General features: G+C 35.2%; 1 protein-coding gene, 1 non-coding gene and 1 pseudogene across 5 annotated transcripts in view; 1 reads left to right on the forward strand and 2 right to left on the reverse strand.

The window, feature by feature from the left end:
- NCOA3 (nuclear receptor coactivator 3) overlaps positions 1-24,625 on the forward strand; it is a 138,823-nt gene that overhangs the window by 82,363 nt on the left and 31,835 nt on the right. For all 4 annotated transcript variants that reach the window (XM_036902043.2, XM_036902041.2, XM_036902045.2 and 1 more), the window contains 7 exons: positions 17,497-17,601; positions 18,451-18,623; positions 19,134-19,234; positions 20,511-20,685; positions 21,059-21,247; positions 21,415-21,516; positions 24,477-24,617. In XM_036902043.2, coding sequence (XP_036757938.2) covers positions 17,513-17,601; positions 18,451-18,623; positions 19,134-19,234; positions 20,511-20,685; positions 21,059-21,247; positions 21,415-21,516; positions 24,477-24,617 — 970 coding nt within the window. In that variant the 5' untranslated portion in view covers positions 17,497-17,512. The remainder of the gene's footprint in view (positions 1-17,496; positions 17,602-18,450; positions 18,624-19,133; positions 19,235-20,510; positions 20,686-21,058; positions 21,248-21,414; positions 21,517-24,476; positions 24,618-24,625) is intronic.
- Positions 11,511-11,618, reverse strand: LOC118920992 (U6 spliceosomal RNA). Its single transcript, XR_005028150.1, has one exon. It is a non-coding gene; the product is annotated as a U6 spliceosomal RNA (small nuclear RNA).
- On the reverse strand, positions 21,524-23,892 carry LOC130683924 (40S ribosomal protein S3a-like; annotated as a pseudogene).

The raw sequence follows: 24,625 nt of genomic DNA on the forward strand, positions 1-24,625 counted from the left end.
ATATATATTACTAAATGCATTTGTTATTTAAAAATCTTTAATATTTTGAATTTAATGTTGATCAAATAGTTTACTTTAAAATGTAATTGTTTTTTTGAGCATAGGTCATTACTATACAGAAATGCTTTAAAAAATTCTGTTGATAGTTGGTTTATTAAAATCAAAGACTGAAGGTTAAGTTGGTTTGCTTTAATGATAAAGCTTTCATAATATGTGGAGAAAACTTTAAGTTATAAGATCCATTTTTGACATGAACAACGAAGTAAACTGTTATACTAATCAAATCACCATCTTTCTGTTCTTGGTGAAAGTGGATGGAGATAAGGTTTTAGTAATTGTAGTCAGGGTTCAGAAAAAGAACCATTTTATTGGGCTTAGAAAATACAGATATAAAAAATTGTCAGATTAGTAATAATATAGCTCTGGTAGTACTTAATTCTGTAACTTAATTAAGACATATAATGGGCCTAAGTATCAGCTCAATGATCTAAAAAGTGAACTGCTGTTCAAATAGTCCAGTTTATATCATTGTGATAAATGGCCCTATCTTTCATGTGCCAAACTCTTGGTAGTATAATTACTTCCTTCTGATTCTTTGTTTCCAAAAACTGTTTTAATAAGAATGCTTTTGAATCTGTGTAATATTTAACATATAAAGCCTACATTATTTTGAAGTTGATATTGAAAACCTCTAAACTTCTGACCTTGCATAGAATTTGCTGTGTATAGCCATTACATGCAGCTGGTGGATTTGAGATTGCCTTTTCTGGGACTCTGCTTTGTGAAAAATAGTATGTATTGAACACAAGTACATGACAGCTGACATTTAGGAATCTTACTCATTGTCATATTTTAAAGTAACTTTGAAAGCTCTGCATGTGCACACATGCTCAACATATGTGCCTAAGATTTAAATATTTTTCATCACGTATCAGTGAAACTAAGCATCAATCTTTAAACTTCATATATTAAACTTACACTATTTGAATAGACAAGCTTTTAAAGGTCAACGGTGTAGGGTATTTAATTTACTTTCATAGAATTTTATCTTAGATTTTAAGTTATTACAAGTAAAAATACACCTAATATATTCCAGGTAGCACTTTTGTTACCTAATGTGTGATTTGGCATTTTCATTCCCCTACTATAAGTTGGCTCTAATGTTAGAAAACTGAATTACAGAAATTATTTTTTTCTAAATCAACTACTCATAATTGCTCTTCTGTTTGAAAAGGTTTTTATAGCGCTAGTTATTTTACTGGAGGGTGACATAAATAGAACTGGAATTAACATGATTTTTAATGTTGGTTCTTAGCCTTCAAATTCAAAATTTAGTTAGATTGTGATAATTAAAAAATATTAGAATAAAACTGCAGAGTTCATAATGTGTTGGTAAACTTGTTAGTTAAAATAATGCCTTTTATGGTTGGTATGGGTTTCAGATACTGCAACCCTTCAATAGATTGATATGCAGATCACATTGACTTGCTGTAAGGTAACAAGAGACATGCTTTGACTTCAGAAGATAAATTGGCCTTGTACAGCTGTAATCCTACTGTCTTTTTATTTCTAGACAGGATTCACTAGTAAAAATCCTTTGATTCCTAGGTCCTGGGTAGTGAGTTGAAATTTAATTTTTTGTGTTGGAGAATTTTTACTTGGGCTTTTGATAAGCCTGTTTTGTGGTGTGAAAATACCTTCTGAATTGTGGGTGTTTACTTAAATAACTCTACCAATTCCATTTGAAATATAAGAAACCTGAGTTCGTTCCATTCCTTTCCATTTTTTTTTTCTTTTGGCAGTTGAGAAGGAAGCTGTTTTGTTGAGAATGATGAATTGTGAAAGGAATTTTAAGTTTAGGCCAAATTTCCAGTGTCTTTACTTTATATTTTAAAAAATGCAGAACAGTGATTAATTTCAACATGATTTTTCAAAGAAGACATTGTTCATAATCACTTGAACCCAAGTGGCCTTCTAATAAGAGGTACAGATTTTCTACAAATTCTTTTGACAGAGAAATGTAAAATATCAGAGGTTTAAAGAAAATATTTGAAATGTTTATGTAAGTGTTTAAGGCAACTACCAAAATAAATCATAGTATCTTTGAGAATTTAGTATTTCCCAAAAGATATCTCTTTAATCTGAAAAGAAATATGCACCCATGTGTTCATTGTAGCTATTATTTATAATAGCTAACCTATGGAGGCAACCTAAGTGTCTATCGAGAGATGAGTGGATTAAGAATATGGGATGTGTGTGTGTGTGTATGCAATGGAATATTACTGAGCCACAAAAAGGAATGTAATGTTACCATTTGTGACACCATGAATGGACTTACAGAATATTATGCCAAGTGAATAAGCCAAAGACAAATACCATGTGATTTGACTTATATGTAGAATCTAAAACAAAAACAGAAACAAAAAACAATTACAAATGAAAAAACAAAACAGAAATAGACTCATAGATAGAGGAAGCAAATTATTGGTTACCAGACAGGGGAGCAACTGGTGGGAAGGAAGAATAGGTGGAGAAGATTAAGAGGTATAAATTGCTGGTTATAAAGCAAGTCAGGGGTAATGTACAGCATAGGGAGTACAGTCAATAATATTGTAATAACTTTGTGACAGATGGTAGCTAGACTTACGGGGATAATTTTATCAAGTATAAAAATATTGAATCACTGTGCTATACACATGAAACTAATGGGGTATTGTCAATTATACTTCAATTAAAAAAACATCTGAGTGTTTACCCACTACCTTTGAAGGTACTTGGATGTCCTTTTCAGAATCTTCTAAAGATACCTACTTATTCCTTAATTATACCTGTTTATCTTAAGAACACAGATGTCTGTGACAATAGTTTTATTCTTTTTTCATGGTTTTATGTTAAATACTAGCTGTCACTTACCACACTTACCCACATTTCAGTGGGAAAATGTTTTAAATTTCAGTCAGCTATTATGTAAGGTGAGGATAGCCTGAGTAGTTCTGGCTGATTTGTTATTTAATCTTTTAAATTTGTTGTGAGATGGGATATTCCTACCTATTTGTTTTTCAAATGAAAGCAAAATTAGTATTGCTGAGCATACATCTTTAGTCTTGTTGCTGTGTACCTCTGAGGGATCACTATTGTTCCCTGTGCCAGTTGCTTGCTTTGCATTGTTTTTCATCCTCACAATAAACATCAGGATGCATGAAGTATGAGATGTGATTATCTCATTTTTGCAGGTGGTAAGCTTTTTACAGGTGACAAAAGTTTACCTCTCAGTGAAATTAAGATTCAGTTCCCAACTTTGACTCCAACAAAGCCCCATTATCTTTTTGTTGTATTGTAGTAAGTCATCTGAAGGATTTCAACCCATCAGTTTTGATAGGCAGCTTGAAGCCTCTGTATTTTTTTAGAGTGGGAATACCCAAATGAAAAGTGACATGTCAGAAAGAAGAAAAAATGTTCTAAAAATTATTTATTCTCCCCTCCCCACCAAAGTGAGTCTTTTTCATATTTTAGGAAGGGTGTAGAGTTGGTTAAAAGTACAGCTAATGGGATGGGAAGGAAAAAGAAAACTGGAGTTGGGAAAAGGAGCAAGAATGGTGGTTGTAGTAGTAAAGAGAAGAGTTTTTTTAAAAAATGTTTTTTATATTGGAGGTGTACATACAGTAAAATGCATACATATTACTGTATAGCATACTATATGTGCTATTAATTTTTTATTATTTTTTTATGTGCTATTAATTTTGATATGTGCACACAACTCATGTAAATGCCACACAGATCAAGGTATCAAATATTTTCACTAATTTTTTCCTCCACCTTTTTCGTTGATCCCTCCACCACCTTTCCCTCTAGCAACTATGTCTCTTCTCTTAGTCTATGAAAGGAGTTTGTAATAAAATAGTCTCATGCAAGTTTTAAAAAAAATTAAGGTATCATTGATACACACTCTCATGAAGGTTTCACATGAAAAACATTGTGGTTACTAAATTCACCCATATTATCAAGTCCCCCTGCATACCCCATTGAGTCACTGTCCATCAGTGTAGTAGGATGCCACAGAGTCACTACTTGTCTTCTCTGTGCTACACTGTCTTTCCCTTGAGTGCCCCCCTCAACACCATGTGTACTAAACATCATACCCCTCAATCCACTTCTCCCTCCCACCCACCCTCCTCCACCTCTCCCCTTTGGTAACCGCTAGTCCCTTTTTGGAGTCTGAGTCTGCTGCTCTTTTGTTCCTTCAATTTTGCTTCATTGTTATACTCCACAAATGAGGGAAATCATTTGGTACTTGTCTTTCTCTGCCTGGCTTATTTCACTGAGCATAATACCCTCTAGTTCCGTCCATGTTGCAAATGGTAGGATTTGTTTTCTTCTTATGGCTGAATAATATTCCATTGTGTATATTACCACATCTTATTTATCCATTCACCTACTGATGGATACTTAGGTTGCTTCCATATCTTGGCTGTTGTAAATAGAGCTGCAATAAACATAGGGGTGTATATGTCTTTCTGAGTCTGATATCTTGTATTCTTTGAGTAAATTCCTAGGAGTGGAATTTCTGGGTCAAATGATATTTCTATTTCTAGTTTTTTTAGGAACCCCCGTATTGCTTTCCACAATGATTGAACTAATTTATATTCCCATGAACAGTGTAGGAGGGTTCCCCTTTCTCCGCATCCTTGCCAACATTTGTATTGTTAGTCTTTTCCATGTTGGCCATCCAACATGTGTGAGGTGATATCTCATTGTGGTTTTAATTTGCATTTCTCTGATAATTAGTGACGTGGAGCATCTTTTCATGTGTCTGTTCATATCCTCCACCCATTTTTTAATCGGGTTATTTGCTTTTTGGTGTTGAGGTGTGTGAATTTTTTATATATTTTGGATGTTAACCTCTTGTCGGATATGTTGCTTACAAATATGTTCTTCCATACTGTAGGATTCCTTTTTGTTCTACGGAAGGTGCCCTTTGCCGAACAGCAGCTTTTTAGTTTGATGTCCCATTTGTTCATGTTTGCTTTTGTTTCCCTTGCCCGAGGAGATGCGTTCAGGAAAAAGTTGCTCATGTTTATACTCAAGAATTTTGGCCTAGCTTTCTTTGAAGAGTTTTATGGTTTCATGACTTATATTCAGGTATTTGATGCATTTTTAGTTTACTTTTGTGTATGAAGTTAGACAATAATCCAGTTTCATTCTCTTACATGTTGCTGTCTAGTTGTGCCAACACCAGTTGTTGAAGAGGCTGTCACTTCCCAGCTGTATATCCATGGTTCCTTTATCATATATTAATTGACTATATGTACTTGGGTTTTTTCTGGGCTCTCTATTCTGTTCCATTGATCTATGGGTCTATTCTTGTGCCAGTACCAAATTATCTTGATTACTGTGGCTTTGTAGTAGAGCTTGAAGTTGGGCGGCATAATCACCCCAGCTTTATTCTTCCTTTTCATGATTGCTTTGGCTATTCAGGGTTTTTAGTGGTTCCATATGAATTTTAAAACTATTTGCTCTAGTTTGTTGAAGAATGCTGTTGGTATTTTGATAGGGATTGTATTGAATCTGTAGATTGTTTTAGGCAGGATGGCAATTTTGACAATATTTTTCTTACCCAAGAGCATGGGATGAATTTATATTTATTAGTGTCTTCTTTAATTTCCCTCAAGAGTGTCTTGTAGTTTTCAGGGTATAGGTCTTTCACTTCCTTGGTTAGGTTTATTCCTAGGTATTTTATTCTTTTTGATGCAATTGTAAATTGAATTGTTTTCCTGATATCTCTTTCTGCTAGTTCATTGTTAGTGTATTGGAATGCAACAGATTTCTGTGTATTGATTTTGTATCCTGCAACTTTGTTGAATTCAATTATTAGTTCTGGTAGTTTTGGAGTAGATTCTTTAGAGTTTTTTTATGTACAGTATCATGTCATCTGCAAGCAGTGACAGTTTAATTTCTTACTCACAATCTGGATGCCTTTTATTTCTTTGTGTTGTCTGATTGCCAAGGCTAGGACCTCCAGAATTATGTTGAATAGAAGTGGGGAGAGTGGGCATCCTTGTCTTGTTTCTGGTCTTAAAGGAAAAGCTTTCAGCTTCTTCCTGTTAAGTATGATGTTGACTGTGGGTTTGTCATATATGGCCTTTATTTGAGGTACTTGCCCTCTATACCTATTTTGTTGAGAGTTTTTATCATGAATGGTTGTTAAATTTTGTGGAATGCTCTTTCAGAATCTATGGAGTTGATCATGTGGTTTATGTCCCTTATTTTTGTTGGTGTGGTGTTAGTGTATGATGTTGATGGATTTTCTAATATTGTACCCTCCTTGCATCCCTAGAATAAATCCTGCTTGATCATGATGGGTGATCGTTTTGATGTGTGTTTTTGAATTTGGTTTGCTAATATTTTGTTGAGTATTTTTGCATCTATGTTCATCAGGGTTATTGGTCTGTCATTTTCTTTTTTTGTGGTGTCTTTGCCTGCTTTCGGTATTAGAGTGATGCTGGCCTCACAGAATGAGTTCGGAAGTATTCTCTCCTCTTCTACTTTTTGGAAAACTTTAAGGAGGATGGGTATCAGGTCTTCTCTAAATGTTTGATAAAATTCAGTGGTGAAACCATCTGGTCAAGGTGTTTTGTTCTTAGGTAGTTTTTGATTACCAGTTCAATTTTGTCGCAGGTAATTGGTCTGTTCAGATTTTTGTTTCTTCATGGGTCAGCCTTGGAAGTTTATATTTTTCTAGAAAGTTGTCCATTTCTTCTAAGTTATCCAGTTTTTTTGTATATAATTTTTCATAGTATTCTGTAATAATTCTTTGTATTTCTGTGGTGTCCATAGTGATTTTTCCTTTCTCATTTCTGATTCTGTTTATGTGTGTAGACTCTCTTTTTTTCTTGTTAAGTCTGGCTAGGGTTTTATCTACTTTGTTTATTTTCTTGAAGAACCAGCTCCTGCTTTCATCAATTCTTTCTATTTTATTCTTCTGGATTTTATTTATTTCAGCTCTAATCTTTATTATGTCCCTCTTTCTACTGACTTTGGGCCTCATTTGTTCTTCTTTTTCTAGTTCGTTAATTGTGAGTTTAGACTGTTCATGTGGGATTGTTCTTCTATCCTGAGGTAAGCCTGTATTGCAGTATACTTCCTGTCTTAGCATAGCCTTTGCTGCATCCAACAGATTTTACAATGTTGTGTTATTGTTGTCATTTGTCTCCATATATTGCTTGATCTGTTTGTATTTGGTCATTGATCCATTGATTATTTAGGAGCATGTTATTAAGCCTCCATGTGTTTGTGGGCTTTTTTGTTTTCTTTGCATAATTTATTTCTAGTTTCATACCTTTGTGGTTTGAGAGGCTGGTTGGTACAATCTCAATCCTTTTGAATTTACTGAGGCTCTTTTTGTGGCCTAGTATATGATCTATTCTTGAAAATGTTCCATGTGCACTTGAGAAGAATATGAATCCTGCTGCTTTTGGTTGGAGTGTTCTGTAGATGTCTGTTAGGTCCATCTATTCTAATGTGTTGTTCAGTGCCTCTGTGTCCTTAATTATTTTCTGTCTGGTTGATCTCTCCTTTGGAGTGCATGGTGTGTTGAAGTCTCCTAAAATGAATACTACTTCTTTTAATTCTGTTAGTATTTGTTTCAGATATGTAGGTGCTCTTGTGTTGCATGCAGATATTTATAATGGTTATATCCTCTTGTTGGACTGACCCCTTTATCATTATGTAATGTCCTTCTTTGCCTTTTGTTATTTTTTTTTTTGAAGTCTGTTTTGTCTGATACAAGAACTGTAACTCCTGCTTTTTTCTACCTATTAGTTGCATGAAATATCTTTTTCCATCCTTTCACTTTTAGTCCGTGTATGTCTTTGGGTTTGAAGTGAGACTCTTGTAGGCAGCATATAGACAGGTCTTGTTTTTCATCCAGTCAGTGAGTGTCTTTGGTGCATTACATTTAGGATGATTATTGATAGGTATGTACTTATTGCCATTGCAGGCTTTAGATTCGTGGTTACCAAAGGTTCAAGGGTAACTTATTTACTGCCTAACAGCTAACTTAACTCACTTAGTATGCTATTACAAACACAACCTAAAGGTTTTTCTTTATCCCTCCTTTTTATTCCTCCTCCATTTTTTATGTAGTAGGTATCGTATTCTGTACTCTTTGTCTATCCCCTGACTGACTTTGAGGGTAGTTGATTTGATTTTGCATTTGCTTCATAATTAATTGGTCTGCTTTCTTTACTGTGGTTTTATTTCCTCTGGTGATAGCTATTTAGCCACAGGAATACTTCTGTCTATAGTAGTCCATCCAAAATACACTGCAGAGGCAGTTTATGGGAGGTAAATTCCCTCATCTTTTGCTTATCTGGAAATTGTTTAATCCCTCCTTCAAATTTAAATGGTAATTTTGCAGGATAGAGTATTCTTGGTAGAGTATTCTTGGTTTGAGGCCCTTCTGTTTCATTGCATTAAATATATCATGCCACACTCCCTTCTGGCCTGTAAGGTTTCTGTTGAGAAATCTGATGATAGCCCTGTGGGTTTTCCTTTGTATGTGATCTTTTCTCTCTCTCTGGCTGCTTTTAATACTGTTTTTATCCTTGATGTTTGCCATTTTAATTACTATATGTCTTGATGTTGTCATCCCTGGGTCCCTTGTGTTGGGAGATCTGTGCACCCCTATGGCTGGAGAGTCTGTCTCCTTCCACAGACCAGGGAAGATTTCAGCAATTACTTCCTCAAAGATACTTCCTATCCCTTTTCTCTCCTTCTTCTGGTACCCCTATAATGTGAATATTGTTTCATTTGGATTGGTCACACAGTTCTCTCAATATTCTTTCATTTCTAGAGATCCTTTTTTCTTTCTTTATGTCAGTTTCTTTGTATTCCTATTTTCTGATTTGTATTTCATTTCCCATCTCCTCTACTTCATCTAATCTGCTTTTAAATCCCTCCATTGTATGTTTCATTTTGGACACTGTATTTTTCAAAGTTTGTATCTCATTCCTCAGTTCATCCCTGAGTTCTTCAATATTTTTCTATAGCTCCATGAGCATGTTTATGATTTTTATTTTGGAATTTCTTTCAGGAAAATTGATGAGTTCAGTTTCACTTGGTCCTCTTTCTGGTGTTTGCAGGATTTTGGTTTGAAGCAGGTTCCTTTGACATTTCATATTTGTAGGTGGCGCCCTCTAGTGCTCAGAAGCTCTACTTTCTGGAGCTGTTGAGCCCCTGGAGTGATGGTGGGGGTTGCAGGCGAGCAGCACTGGTGCCTGTTCGGAGGAAAGAGCTCTTTTCTGCTTCCCTGCTGCAGTGTCTGCCTCAACTGTCAGGGCCAGTGGGCCAAGCACACAGGGAGAAGCCTCTGTGCTTTGCACTAGTAGCTGTCGTAGGTGGGGCTGCCCTTTGGCTGGCCTGGCGCAATTGTGGGGCAGCTGGTTTGTGAGCCGGTGCTGGCAGTGAGGAAGGAGCAGGAGGCTGCGTATTGTGGTGGGGCACCTCGTAGCTCTGTAACCAAATAGGGGGAGGGTGCGCCTAAAGCCCCTGAATGTTCCCAAGCTGCTTGGCAGAGTGTGCCCAATTTTGTCCACCTGTTCTTTCTCCTGAGCGGCAAGCTCTGTGCAATCCTTGTCCCTTTAGCAGTCCTCTCTCTGTTAGGAAGTCTCTCAGACTGCCTGCCTTTCTTTTGTCCTAGAGGAGCCCCTGTGGATACCTGTTTTCAACAAGTGGGTGGAATCTCAGTCTCTCCAAGTATTCCACCTGTCTTAGTTTTCCAACCCCAGTAATCTCCAGAGCACCATGTAATGTAGGTTCATGCTCCTAGAGCAGATCTCTGGGGCTGGGTGTTCAGCAGTCTTAGGCCTGCACCCCCTTCCTGCTCTGTTTGTCTTCCTTTTGCTGGGGGAAGGGCTTGGATTTGTCCAGATCATGGCTTTGGTACTTTACCCTTTTCCTTGAGGTCTGCTGTTTTCCCCAGGTGTGGGCAGTCTGCTGCAGCCTTGTTTCCTGTTGCTCTTTAAGGATTTGATTTATTTGCTAAATTTTCATATTATATGTGGTTTTGGGTGGAGGTTTCTGTCTCACTTCTCGCATCACCATCTTTAAACCTCTGGGACTTCATACAAGTTTTTATAATGGTTTTAGAACTTATAATGTAGAAAGTAGAGACAGAAAAGTAAATAGGGGTATAATATAGTCTGTAAAATGATGTAATAAGTATTAAAGTATAAAGAGAAAACCATTTCTCTTTGGGAGAATTGGGAATGGTCTTCCCGGAGGTGACAGTTGAGCTTGGTCTTGAAGGATGAGTAGGAATATTCAAATATCTGAGATAAAGAAGGGATGAAAGGGATATTTAAAAATTAATTATTTAAAGTTAAAAACAAAGTACGAAATAACTCAGTGGTCCTCCATTTTCAAAATCTCCTTTAGTATAAGGTCATTTGGGTGGCTGCTGCTTGTGGTAGTTGTGTTAAAGAAGTATAACTGGTAGTATGTTTAGAAGGAAGCCAAAATCAAGTTTATGAAGCTGAGGTTTTCTGTTTTGTGTACGAGATAGAGAGAGTGTATTAAACTGTAGGAGTCAATGTAACCTTTAAAACAACTGAAGAACATCCAGCTAGTTAGTATGTGGTCAGAAGAGGATAATTTGATTTATATGGATGTGGCTTATTCAACTCCAACTGCACAGTGTATGTTTGTGAACTTCTAACTCTGTTGCTCCTATAGAGGTGAGAAGTCTCTTGGCAACAAGCTTCAGTTGAAACTAACACCTTCCTTGATTAATTGGTATTCCCACTTCTGGTACTAGCACCTCTGGGGAGTTTGTGTTTGAATTTAGTTTCAACAGGTTTAAACTGGAACATAAATGTGAATGGGCTTTAGGGTCAGCCTGTTAATTGACAATGAAAATGCAAGACACAAAGTGGGGAGAGGAGAGAGAAGAAACCTTGTGGATAAAATAACTGTTAATTCACATTCTAGTGCTTTTCAGCTCAATTTATATGCTAAAAATAGGGTGTTGTACTTCATTGCTCACTGCTAGCACCTTTTCAGATTTGTTGACATTAGAAATTGTAGATAGAACAAGAGAGTGACCAGGACCTGAAATGATACCATTGTCTTGGAAATGTCTGCAAAGGCAGTTTATTGTAGACATATTTATATATTTTTTCTCCTTTTTAAAGAAATGGTAGGCTGTTAGGTTTCCTATCAGCTGTGTTCCTGTGGCACTTTATGCAGTGCCTTCATTTAACACTTGCCAGAGTATGTTGTTACAGTTGTTTATGTTTTCTTTTTCTGCTCGCCTGAGAGTTCTAGTAGTGTGTGGTGTCATTCGTCTCTGTTTCCTGGACCTAAAATAGTTCTGGGCATGCAAGTGTTTGAATTGAGATGGAATTAAATGGAAAAAATGGATTCCACTAGGTAGTTTATACTTTATCCTACTAAACATAACAGGTTATCGGCAACAAAACCAAAGGATATTGCCAGTTAGTTTTTTTTTTTTTTTTAATATGGAACGCTTCACAAATCCATGGGTCATCCTTGTGCAGGGGCTGTGCTAATCTTCTCAGTATCGTTCCAATTTTTAGTATATGTGCTGCCGAAGCGAGCACTGCCAGTTAGTTTTTATTTCAAACTTCCCCTCTTTTCCCTCTTCCTTACCTCCTTTCAGCTACTATCCTTTTCACCAGATTGAATTAAAACATAACGGTCAGTGATTGTCACTGGAAGTCATCCGATTGATGAGGAAGCTTTCACAGTTGTTTCATGTTTGCGGATACATCTCCTTCCCTGCCTCTCCCTGTCCCTTGAACAACACAGGTTATGTTTTGTTCAGGTCTTTTCTTCCATGGTGCTTGTTCTCTTGGAGCTGTATAGCACATGGAAATTAAAGGTTTTATTTGGTATTTTAGAAAAAGCACAGTCTTGCAGGATTAAGCCTTTAACTAGTTATGACTATATGCTAAATTGTCTGAGTTAGAGTGTTAATTGGAACTTGAGTTTTGGGTAGTGCCTTCATGTTTGAATATCTTACATTTTTCCCAAGGACAAAATTTTTTTTTCCAACTGGCTTGAGCAGCCTCTGCTTTTACATAGTGCTTCAAACAGTTTTCAGTAAATCAGTTCAAATCCACAGTTGTTTGAAAAATTTTCTTAAGCTACTGTGAGTCTCAGGAGAGACCCATGAACACTCCCTAATTAGTATATTTAATCATACCTTTTAAAAGTCAGGCAAACAATCTGGAAGAATAAACTAAATTATTGGTGGGATAGTCAAAAGTTCTTGGCCTCATGTTTAATCTTAGAAAATCCAAGAATAAAAATACTTGACAGATTATTTTAGGGTATATAGTCTGTGCTTTGCTGATCTCAGGTATTCTTGCTGTGTGAGCCACTATGTGACTGTTCATTTCAAGTGGAAATAAGGATAATAATTAACATTAGACCACCTCAGAGGGTAATTTATCTAGTGAATTGTGGAGTAATGGGTAGTTTTTAGGGGCTTGAGGGGGGATAGCATTAGTCCTTGCTGATGGTAACTTCTTGCCTCTGCCTTTAATACTGCATTCTTCTAAACCCTGGATGTAACAGCCTCTCAGTGTTCTTACTGATAGCTGAGAAATATTCTGACAAACTGGTTGGAGATGGTGTGATTCAACAGTAAAAATGGTTTATTTGTGTATTTTTTTGGGGAGGATGTAATGCTCAGGAAACATTTGATACATTTTGTTGATTATAAAGTCTGAAAATATTGTAGGCCCAAGTTCTGCCATCCAGGATATTTGTGCAATCTAGTGGAAAGTTATTTAGCTATTTCCTTATCTGTAAAATGGAAATAATAGTACATACCTGGAGAGTCATTGAAGGAGATTACACAGAATATGCAGTTATGCCCAGCACAAAAGTCATCTTCTTCCTTCTCCCTTTATTAGTTTAGGAAACATAAAATATTTTAATTGGTCTTTATGCCTAATGAGATGTACTGGATAGCTTGTCTTCTCTCCATTTTGGCATGGCATGGCTTTTCTTAGGAACTTCCAAATAACTTCTTGCTCCCCTAATGGGCACTAACATTATGATTGGTATTTCTTCCTTCTGGACAGGGAGTACTTCCTGTATCCTTGTTCATCTGGCTAATTTGTTACATGTAATCAAGGTTTCTCTTCCTATCTTAATTGCATAAACAAAAAGGAAAGCTAGTTCATGCTGCTAAACCAAATATCAACATTTTCATGGTTTTTGAGCTGGCAAATATAATTCTTTGCTGCTTTTTAGCCTAAATTAGTTTAGGAATAGTCATTTTCTAGCAATTTATTGTAGTCTACCTATGCCTAAGCTTAAACATGTGTCATAGTTTTATTGTTATGTATAGAAAGGCCTACAGAATTTATGTGAGAAATTCTGTCCAACTGATAAGATTCTTGCTCATTTTAAATTGATTTACCATAGATCTACTTCTGATTTTTCAAACTAATAATAGAAATAGGTACTGTTAGATTTTGATAGCAAAGTCATTTCAAATTGCTGCTATTCTGTATTTGAAGCAATTGCATAGAACTCTTGCTTAAACATAGTAAAGTGTGTATTGTCATACTTACATAGTATAGCACAGAACTCCTAAGTAGAAACATTTCAGATGGGAAATAATTGTAAAAATGGCTCAGGTATCTAGACAGTTGGGTCCACTTTGAAAGATTGGGCCTTTGGATTCTTATTCTAGGAAAAGTTCTCTTACTCTTGTCCTTTTCCGTACTGTGTGTGGTATCAGGGGCTTGAAAATAGTGACTGGCTTATATTCTACCTGGAAGTGCAGTTGAAGTGTATCCCTAGTTTAACAATCAGTTGGGGGACATCTTTTTATTAGCAACTTCAAAATATTATCTGTGCACCCCACTACTGGCTTTATGACATGATTTCAAGAGCACACATTACTGGGGATCAGGCATTTATTGTGTTCCTAATTTCTTCTCTACTCAGCTGTGTAGATGATGATCTTAAATTGTAGGGAGTTAGAATTTGCAATGGGCTTAATATTAATAGACTTATTATAATCAAAGATACAGTAAGATTCTTGTGTTATGTTATTTCCCCTTTAAATATGAATTTTATCAGCTCTATATATCCTTCAACCTAGATGGATTGTAATATAAGACACAAAAATATAAGCTGCATAGTTATCAATATGTGTTTCTTAACCTTTAGAACTTCTGGGGGAAAAATGATGTACTCGTGGGCCTGGTACATGCTCCATTCTCTCTTCCCACTCTGATTCTTGACTACTGATTGAAAATAGTCTGGGTTTAGTGTATATGTACTAGGTATTTACCTTATACTTTACAAAGAGTCATTTGTCAGATTAGATAATATATCCCCCCACGTGTTTATAGTTTTTGAGTCCATCTCTGTCAGAGTAATAAGTGCACAACAGGCCTACCAAATAAAACACATGTTGTTTACCATTTTTTATGTTCGTAACTTAGATTAATACCAAATACATAGAAAACTGTACATAAGTGTTTTTCATAGTCATTTGTGCTAAAAAATTATTGTATATGCTGAAACTGTTTTTTGAGGCAGAAATACTTATTTTTTAAATTTCTCATGTTGACCGTTTTCTTTAGCCTAATGAAATTTAACAGGATATATATTTGCTATACTTTTTTTTTTTTTTTTTTTTTGGTAGTTGTACAGCATCATCCACTCTTGCACATCATGTGGCTTTTTAGGTATATTGTACAGTAAATTCAGTACCAAGGTTTGGCTCTACCTAAGTGAGAACTAGAAATCTATCAAACCTATCTTAAAAAATTGAAATATGAAAAATATTTTATGTTAAATAATTATGCCTTAATGTTTAGGTAAACATCATTACCATGGTTTAAATTAGGATTTTGCATTAGCACATGTCTGATTAATTACCTCTGTTACTAGAGATCAGTGGACTCTGTAAAATAGTGAATTCAGTAGCATGTAGACTATACAGTCATGCACACTAGAGCTTGTTCTGTTGATCAGGAAAAAGAGCCACATGTGTATATGCACACAGACATATTTAGTTTTTTCTAAAGATACATAAACATATACTTAATATAAATGATGTTTGTATTTCTGGTTTAGACTGATAATTATGATTATTAATTTCCACACTAAGAAAATGTCACGGTTTTGATTCTATATTATTGTAAATTTATGCCTCTAAAATTCATTTTGGTGACATCCTATATGAACCGTAGAAGTAAAAGTTTAAAGTACACTTTGAGTTTTTATATACGAATGAAGAGAATTCTAAAATACAATTTAATAAGTTTATTTAGGACATAACTTACTGACCACCTGTTATATGTTAGGCAGCTTAAACTGTACTGGAGATTGAATTTACACTTAATAGCAAAGTAAGGAAATAAATACTGAGAGAGAGAATAAATTATGCCTTTCAAGTTAATGCTATTAGTAACTGATGGTTTTGCCACCCAGTTTGGGAGATTCAGCTTATGTTGACTGTCAAAATAAGGAAATAATACCTAGAATGTGGAATAAATATATTTTTAAAATAAAGAAATGTTACTGACTGGATAGTTTGCCACTCAATTTAAAAATAACCTGCAAATGAAACAAATATAAACCAATTGTATTGAGATGTAATTAGGATTATTCTACTTTTACTTAAGGGATCACTGTTTTTAAATATGAAGATTGGAAATCAATACTGAACATACTTTTAAAACTTTATTTGGAAGTAATTTTAAACTTAAAGCAAACTCAGAGGAAAAATAATAGTACAAAAAATTTTAAAAAATCTCTCCCCCACCAAGATTCACCCAGTGGCAACATTTTGCCTCTCTTTCTCTTCTCTTCTCTTCTTCCCTTTCTCCGACTTCTGTTCCCTTCTCACTTTCTCACTTATAATGTATATAATTTTCTCTTCAGAACCATCAGACGGTGATCTGCATAGGTAATGGCCCTTTTGCCCTAAATACTAAGAATAGGGATAATCTCTTAACAGCAATCAACTTCATTAAATTCTAATTTTGTCAGTTGATCCAATAATGTCCCTTATAGCACTTCTCCCCTGTAGTACAGAATTCAGTATAGGATTGAATATTGTATTTAATTGTTATTTCTCTTCAACATCCTTTAATCTAGAATATTTACAGACTTGGTCTTTTATGACATTGTGATTTTTGAAGAATGTGGTATTCTGGCATTAAGGGATCTGAGTATGCTTTAAAGTCATAATATTGAGTCACTATCAAAGTTATTTTAAGTTCTTCTTTTTCCTTTATTTTAACTTGGGTTGTGAGGAAAAATCAAGCTTTTCAGCCTTAACATTTTACTGCCAAAATTATAGGTAGAATGAATTTTGTTGATTTTTAATTAACACCTTAGATCATCTGTAATGACAATGTCATATTCTAGAAGTCCTAATGATCATGTGATTTGATTTTTTTAAAGCTATATGTGCTTTAAGGGTTTGGTAAGTATTCTCTGTACAATTTTGGATTTTTATTTGTCTCCTTTCCTGGTAGTATTGTGCCACCTAGTGGACATTTTTGTCCTTTAGTTATTCATAGAATCTAGGTGGAATACAAGATGCATTTTAGTGTATTAAGAAAAAATAGATTGGAATGTTTGAACTTCTCGGTTGACCTGAAATTGTTTAGAAAATGATCGTCTTCCTAAACATGAGTTCAGGAGAGATAAAATTCTTAGCAAGTGAAGGCTTAGTCGATGTCTTAAAATTAGGAACTATGGAGTGTTAAAATTTGCTCCTTTTTTTCCAACAAAAAAAACCATACATTTATTGTCTTCATCAGTGACACTTTAACCAAAGCATATTATATTTCCATCCATTAATATTAAAATAATTGTTGCTATGTGGATCTTGGCAAAAGCCCTGCCTTTCCCCTGCAGTTTTATTGTTGTACATTTACACCCTAAGCAGCATGTAGCGAGGGTTACATTATTTATACAATCTAGGTTTATTTTAAAGTAACAGAAGAAAAATATTGGGTGATAAATACTGATGAAATGGTCTAAAGGAAAAAAAAAATGTGCTATTTTGAAATAACCTGAAAACAATTTAGACTTTTGTCATTTGAAGACTCCTTACCAATGATAAGATAAGCTCTTATTTGGGCTTACTTGGGTATAAATAAAATTTATATCCATTGGAGAATTGTATCGATTGGAGAGTTGAAGATCTACCTTGTTATTAAATATGAAGAAGATGCCCTATTTGTGAGGTATTTAATATACACATTCTTAGTAGGACTTGAGAAATGTTTGTCTTGGGGTTGGACATCCTGCGTAATTAAACTGGAATATGAACTCTTGAGGTTGTCTTCAGAATATTCATTTATGACAATATTAAGAATTAGCTAACCATTTAGGGAAAATGGTTCTTAATTAAGGGTGCAGTCATTCAAGCTTATAACACCTTTATAAAGTTGCAGGTATTTTAGAATGTTTTATTTAATTATTCTTTCTTAGTTGCTGATGTGTAGTCATGATGAGCGGATTAGGAGACAACTCCTTGGATCCACTGGCCCCAGATTCACGAAAACGCAAATTGCCATGTGATACCCCAGGACAAGGGTAGGCAATTTATTTCCTGTTGCTTCACCAAGGTCTCTTCCCCTGCCTTTATATTTTTGGTTTAAGGAGAACTGTTCATTTTTCTGTTATTTACATTTTCTGGTTAGAATTTTCTTTTTGTCTTTGCTTAATAGTATGATTTGCTTTGTAGTAAGTAGGGTGGTACAGTGATGGGACGGACATCCGTGTGATGTAAGAGCAGCTTCGTCAGAGATCCAGATAGAATTCAGACTAGCATTCTAACAGGCCGTGATACTGGTAAGAAGATTCATCAGTGGAAAAGGCAAGAGTTAGGAATAGATGACCGAGATCAGTACAGTAAGGATCTTTATTATCCTTTAAGAACGTGTTGTAAGTTGGTATTTTGTCAACGTGAGGCATTATTCTGTTCCTGAATGAAGTTACGAGTTAAGAAATAGAAAATAACTGCATTTTATTCTTTGATACTCTGGCTTTTTAAAAGGTGTCTGTCAAGGTCAATATGACTTGAATTTTAACATGATAGTTGCAGAGTAAAAGCCTACAATTCATAAAACTTCATCGTCAATAAGTAGCTACGACTGTTTTGTTAGTTGTTTTACTGTCTGTATGAGGTAAAGACTATCCCCGTTTTCTAGATGATGAAACTGAGGCCAGCTCTGTCCAAGGCCCCTGGGCAAACAAAAAAGTGGAATTTGAATTCAGGTTTTCATGAATTCTACATCATCTACTTTCTCAAGACAGTGTTTTGATAGTTTCTCCTGGCTAAATTTAGTGCATTTAGACATGTAGGTAATGGCGTTATGTAGGGACTGATTCTGCTCACAGCTGTTTTGATAGACATAGTCATGCCTTTTTTTTCCCCCTCAGTCTTACCTGCAGTGGTGAAAAGTGGAGACGGGAGCAAGAGAGTAAATATATTGAAGAATTGGCTGAACTGATATCTGCTAATCTTAGTGATATTGACAATTTCAATGTCAAGCCAGATAAATGTGCAATTCTAAAGGAAACAGTAAGACAGATCCGACAAATAAAAGAGCAAGGTAATACAAAGTAAGAAAAACATCTTTTAGAAGGAACTTGTTAACTGTGTTTACATTTGCCTATTTGCTACCTTGTTGCTTAGGTGGGGACTATTAATTGGGGCTAACCTGTGTGGGTATGGACAGATGAGTTGACTACCTTTGTTTTTTAGGAAAAGTTAACAGATAATTGGAAGAAGGCCAGTGTAGCTCACCCTGTTAGTCACCTGTTAGTCACATGTTAGTTCCCTTTCAGAAAGCCCTGGGCTAGTACCTTTAGTAGTGAAAGAAAACTTAGGGTATCATCTGCACTCCTGGGTAACCCTGAAGTTTAATTTTAACATTGAAAAATTGTAGCATAATGAAGAATGAAAAATCATTTTCTTATCAGAACTATTGTGTATGTGCAATATGCATGCATGTGTGTATTTGTATGTGTCTCTTTGTGTCTATTCTAGGGACTGTTCAAAGGTGGATGTAATCTATAACTGATATATGTATTATTTGTAGTACTGCCTTCTGTCTTTTCAGGAAAAGCTATTTCCAATGATGATGATGTTCAGAAAGCTGATGTATCTTCTACAGGACAGGGGGTTATTGATAAAGACTCCTTAGGACCACTTTTACTTCAGGCAAGTACAAGGTTTTAGTTATCCAGTAAGCTGTGTTGATTTAAAAAATAAAGTTGATGAAATTTTGGTTAGGAAGTAGTAGAAAAAATTTTTTATGAGACAGAACTCAGTATTGTCAGTATGATGGTAAAATGCTCTTATATTTACAATATACATAACTCAGGAGGCCCTGTGGCATCTCCCCCCAACCCCAATAAAAATGGTTGCAAACCTGAGAAAGAAAAGAAAAAATAAAAAGAAGCTGGAGAAGAAAGGTGACCCATAATTTTGCAAAGCTAATATGATATTTAGGTATATTTTAGCTCAGACTTTTTTGTGCATTTTTAGCATGATTTATTATATGGTACACTGTAGTTTTATATTCTTGAGGAGTTTTTAAGAATGAAAAATGTGCATTGTTTTCTAAGAGTAGTTGTTTTAACTAGACTAATAACCTATAGCACTTACAGAATGTTTCTCTAAAGCAGGGCCTGAAGCTCTTCATGAAGTTTACTTGTCAACATCTATTTTGTTTGAGCTAGTTTGCTCCAATACATCTTAGCTGATCATTTCAGTTCTTTGTAAAGTTTCATTAAGGAGTGGTATAGTTCCAGTAGCTTTACTTGGTATCAAACGGAAAAATGGGAAGTCCTAAGGCTGATATCCTTATTTTTAAAATCTGCTTTCAAGATGTAATTTTTCAAAAAATTAGACATCAATTCAGATTTCATGTCAACCATATACATTTTTTTCAAATTGTCTTTTTATTTCCCATAAAACCCTATAGTAATGGTGCTAATGTTAATAGAAATGGTAGCTGATGGTTGCAGTAATTCTTAAATCAGCAATGGGTATTTTAAATTCTACTTAGTACTAAGGCTGGTGTCTTAGTCTGCTAAGGCTGCCATAACAAAATATTACAAACTGTTTGGCTTAAAACCAGAGAAGTTTATTTCTTACTGTTCTGGAGACTGGAAGGCCAAGATTAAGGTATTGGCAGGCTTGGTTTCCCTAATACGTCTCTCTTTGGCTTGTTATGGTTGCCCTCTGTGCCTTCACATGGCCTTTTCTCTGTGTATGTTCATCCCTGGTGTGTCTCTCTCTCCTTATAATACCACCAGTCCTGCTGGGTTAGAGCCCTACCCTTATGACCTCATTTAACTCTAATTACCTCCTGAAAGGCTCTATCTATCTCCAAATACAGTCACATTGTGAATTAGGGCTTCAACATAATGAATTTTGGTGGGGATATAGTTCGCTCCATAATTGCCAATAATATTAACATATTTTACTTTAGGCATTGGATGGTTTCCTGTTTGTGGTGAATCGTGATGGAAACATTGTATTTGTGTCAGAAAATGTCACACAATACCTGCAGTATAAACAAGAAGACCTGGTTAACACAAGTGTTTATAGTATCTTGCATGAAGAAGACAGAAAAGATTTTCTCAAAAACTTACCAAAATCTACAGGTAAGTTTTTAGTTTGTATTTTCTAAATAAGTCAAAAAAATTTTTTTCTTGACCATTTCTTAGAAAATTGAGTGTACTTTAGAAGCCAAGTGATCAAACTTATATAGAGAGGCACACAGTTAATAGCAAAATTTTCAAATATGACTTTGGTGAACATAGAATTTGGCATACATTTCATAGGACCAAAATATACAGTGAGTTATGAAATATACAGTGAGATTTTTGTTGAAATTCCAATGATTGCCACTTTGAAATGTTAGTGCAGAAATTACTATGGAAAACATATGTAATGAGAAAATACAGCTTAAATTCTTGATGGTCATGGACTGATTTGCCAGCTTTTTAAAAACTCCTTTGAATTTGTTTTCCAAAGTTAATGGAGTTGCCTGGACAAATGAGACCCAGAGACAAAAAAGCCATACATTTAATTGCCGTATGTTGATGAAAACACCACATGATATTCTGGAAGACATTAACACTAGTCCTGAAATGCTCCAGAGATACGAAACAATGCAGTGCTTTGCCCTGTCTCAGCCACGAGCTATGATGGAGGAAGGGGAAGGTAAGAACAATCACGTTTGTGATGTATATCAGTCAAATGGCAGACAGACTTGTAGTTTTATAATTTTCATTGTAATTCTTGTACTGAATTCCATGTCTTCACTCGCCTATTGAACAGATATCCAAAGTTTAAATATAATCCTTATCTGGTTAAATTTTTTCTTGTAGATTTGCAGTCCTGTATGATCTGTGTGGCCCGCCGCATTACTTCAGGAGAAAGAACATTTGCATCAAACCCTGAGAGCTTTATTACTAGACATGATCTTTCAGGTAAAAACTTCGTGAATGTTCACATACACATTTTGTTCATTTGGAAAATTTTACAAAATTAAGTATTTCTTTAGCCCACACTGTCGTTTAAATGCTTCACCCACTGTAATGGATGTTTTGCATGGACTGTTTCCTGTGTTCCTTATGCAGCTCTAAGAGAGATGCACTAAAACCCTTGGCATTTTGAATTGGGTATATTTGACTGTTAAAATCTCCTCACATAAACAATTAAAAAATAAATGTAGGGGCACCTGGTTTTCCCTCCAAATAACATTTCAAATCAGAAGTTAATATTTCTTTTCTCTTAACTTCAAACCCATTTTTCACAAAGAAACAAGTTTTCAAAATACAGGTAATTTAATGAGAATTCCTGGGAATAATTCTTGACATCAACACCTGTCCTCTTTTTTTGACCATGGGATAAAGAATGAAAGCCAGTGCAAGTGATAAGGCACAGTGATAAAATTAAACATGACGGTATTATCTGTGTTCAACTTCAGGGTCACTCTTGTGATCATCTAACTGTAAATAGTGATGTCAGGGGTTTGTCATATCCAGAAATGAGAAAACAGAGGTCTGGTGTCAGAGAGGTTGGGTTGCTTGTCCAAGGTCATGGCTATACGAAATAGAATTTACACCTGCATCCGCCTGACATCAAAGCCTATTCTGTTTGCTTTATGTCTACCATGTGGACCTTCAATAAGTAATTTGATAAAATGGAGTAGCTTTAGATAAACATGTAATACAGCTATAGTATGTGAGTATATACACACATGTTTTTATGTATATTATATGCATAATAATATTTTATGTATATAATGCATAATAATATTTTACTGTAAAAAATGGCTATTTTCACTCAGCCATTTTATGCCAGGCTCAGTTACTTGTCTTGAGGCTGCTTGAGATAAATTTTTGCAGATAAAAAAAAAAGTAGCCAAAACAGTACTTTGTATTGGTAAGTTTTCTCTTGACTCCCTTGATTGAGAAAATCAAATGTGGTGACAGGAATTTTTATGTGTTGTATTTACTCTCCTTGTAGAGTAGTTCTTTCTCTGCATCTGTTACTATTTGGCATTATAAATTCTCTCCCTAAATAATAATACTTTACATTTTGTAAATGAAAATACTAAATAAAACATCTTTATTTAAGCAATTCAGTGAGTACAATTTTTAAGAATCATCTCATCAATATTTTCCCTTACTATAAAAGTCATATGTATTTATTATAAAAGTTAGAAATTACCAAGCAAGAAAAGTCAAGTACTCGTTTAGCTAACATCTGTAGGTCATCTTACCATAGTTACAGTTGGTACCTTCCAATTGCGACCTGTTCTTTCATAGGAGATTTTTTGCACTCAACACATTCATTTCTTTGGCATCTGGAGGGCTTTTTACCCTTTTCCTTGATGTGTTTCATTTAATAAACTTTTTCTGAGCATCTAGTTTGCATTTGTCATGTCATTTCAGAGCTAAGCTCGGGGGAGGTGGCTGAGGACAGATCATCCTTATTCTGGGCACAGTACACAGTGTTCACTCTTTCCAGGAATTATCTACCTTCTTCCTAGTCATTTTTTTCCCCACACTAACAAGATTTTTTGTCATAAAGATCTGAATTTTAAACAGATTCCTGGACTGGTGGCTCTTTCCATCAAGCTTATCCAACATAAGTGCCTTTCTCATCTTCAGTATCTTTTCCAGAACTATCTTTCATCCTGAAACTCCATGAGTTTACCCAGTCCAAACTTGATATTCTTCAGCATTTTTACTTTTCTGTCAAACACATTGTGGAGAGGATAAGTTGATTGATAAACCTTTTCTTTATCTTTCCCAGTCTGTCTGGAGTCAAGTTACAGCCCACTTCTTTCAGGTCATTTGTCATCTTCCAGATTTGGCAGACCTGTTGTTGCTGAGCATCAGAGGTTGTCTGGATGCCCTCTGCAGAATAGATAATAAAAAAATAACTGTTGGTAGTCTTGACAACAACATGAGCTTCAGTCATAGTCTAACATTTTTTGACCATGGAGCATATTTTGTCATGGATATCTGTGTCATAGATGTTGATTGCAGCTTTGGCCCTGGGCATAATCAGTATTATTTTGAATTTTCTAAATGCAACTTAAGCATTCTGCGTAAGTGTCAGCAAGGCTCGCTTTAAAACACAACTCTTGAGGCCATCATAGGCAGTTTTGGTCCTTGTGACTGCCCAGTGTTTCTTACATTGAACATAGCTGGTGTTTTTTTGTCATACCAGTCTTTCTTTGTAAATGTGTCAACTGTTTTCCCCTTATCTCCCCATTTGCCACTTTTTGTAAGGTGTTGGTTCTTGCCAGCTGCCCTGGTACTACTCAGAAAGTGAAAAGGCCTAGCCAGTTTTTAAAAGGACCATTGTCATGAAACCTTCATTTCATAGCATTTTCAAATTGTATATATTTTGTCTCTCAAGCTAGTGTATTTGATGTTAAGCAAAAGTTGTTAGAAACTTCTGGACTGTGGAAATGAGTTTGATTAACCCTCCTACTTTCAGATTTTAAGTGTCCAAAAATGTAGGTGCCTCTTAGGTGGAAAGAATTGTCCCCACCCTTGCTTACGCAGGTACTTTCTCTTATTTCACAGTTGCAGGGACAGTATACTTCATTTGAACAATTTTATTGGTAGGTGTTGTTTTTTCCCTTTAAATGAAAATGAACATGAAGTTATGTGGAGCTGTTACATTCTATGCATTCAGAAAGTAAAAGGAATTGTGTGATGTACACTGGTAGTCTTTATAGCAGAACATTTAATGTAAGAGTATCCTGCAGGACTATATCCTTAAACAGAAAAGCTGTAGATATAGCAGAAATTTGAATCAGAAAAGGTAAAGATTTAGTGTCTTTTAAAAAATTTTTAGTGCTAGGCCATAGAGTATGCTGCTCATAAATACATGTGGGTTGGATTTAAACCTTTATATTCTTTAATAGGAAAAGTTGTTAATATTGATACAAATTCACTGAGATCCTCCATGAGGCCTGGCTTTGAAGATATAATCCGAAGATGTATCCAGAGATTTTTTAGTCTTAATGATGGGCAGTCATGGTCCCAGAAACGTCACTATCAAGAAGGTAAAGAA

Source organism: Manis pentadactyla, chromosome 5 (assembly GCF_030020395.1).
Source record: "Manis pentadactyla isolate mManPen7 chromosome 5, mManPen7.hap1, whole genome shotgun sequence".
Taxonomy (NCBI): Eukaryota; Metazoa; Chordata; class Mammalia; order Pholidota; family Manidae; genus Manis; species Manis pentadactyla.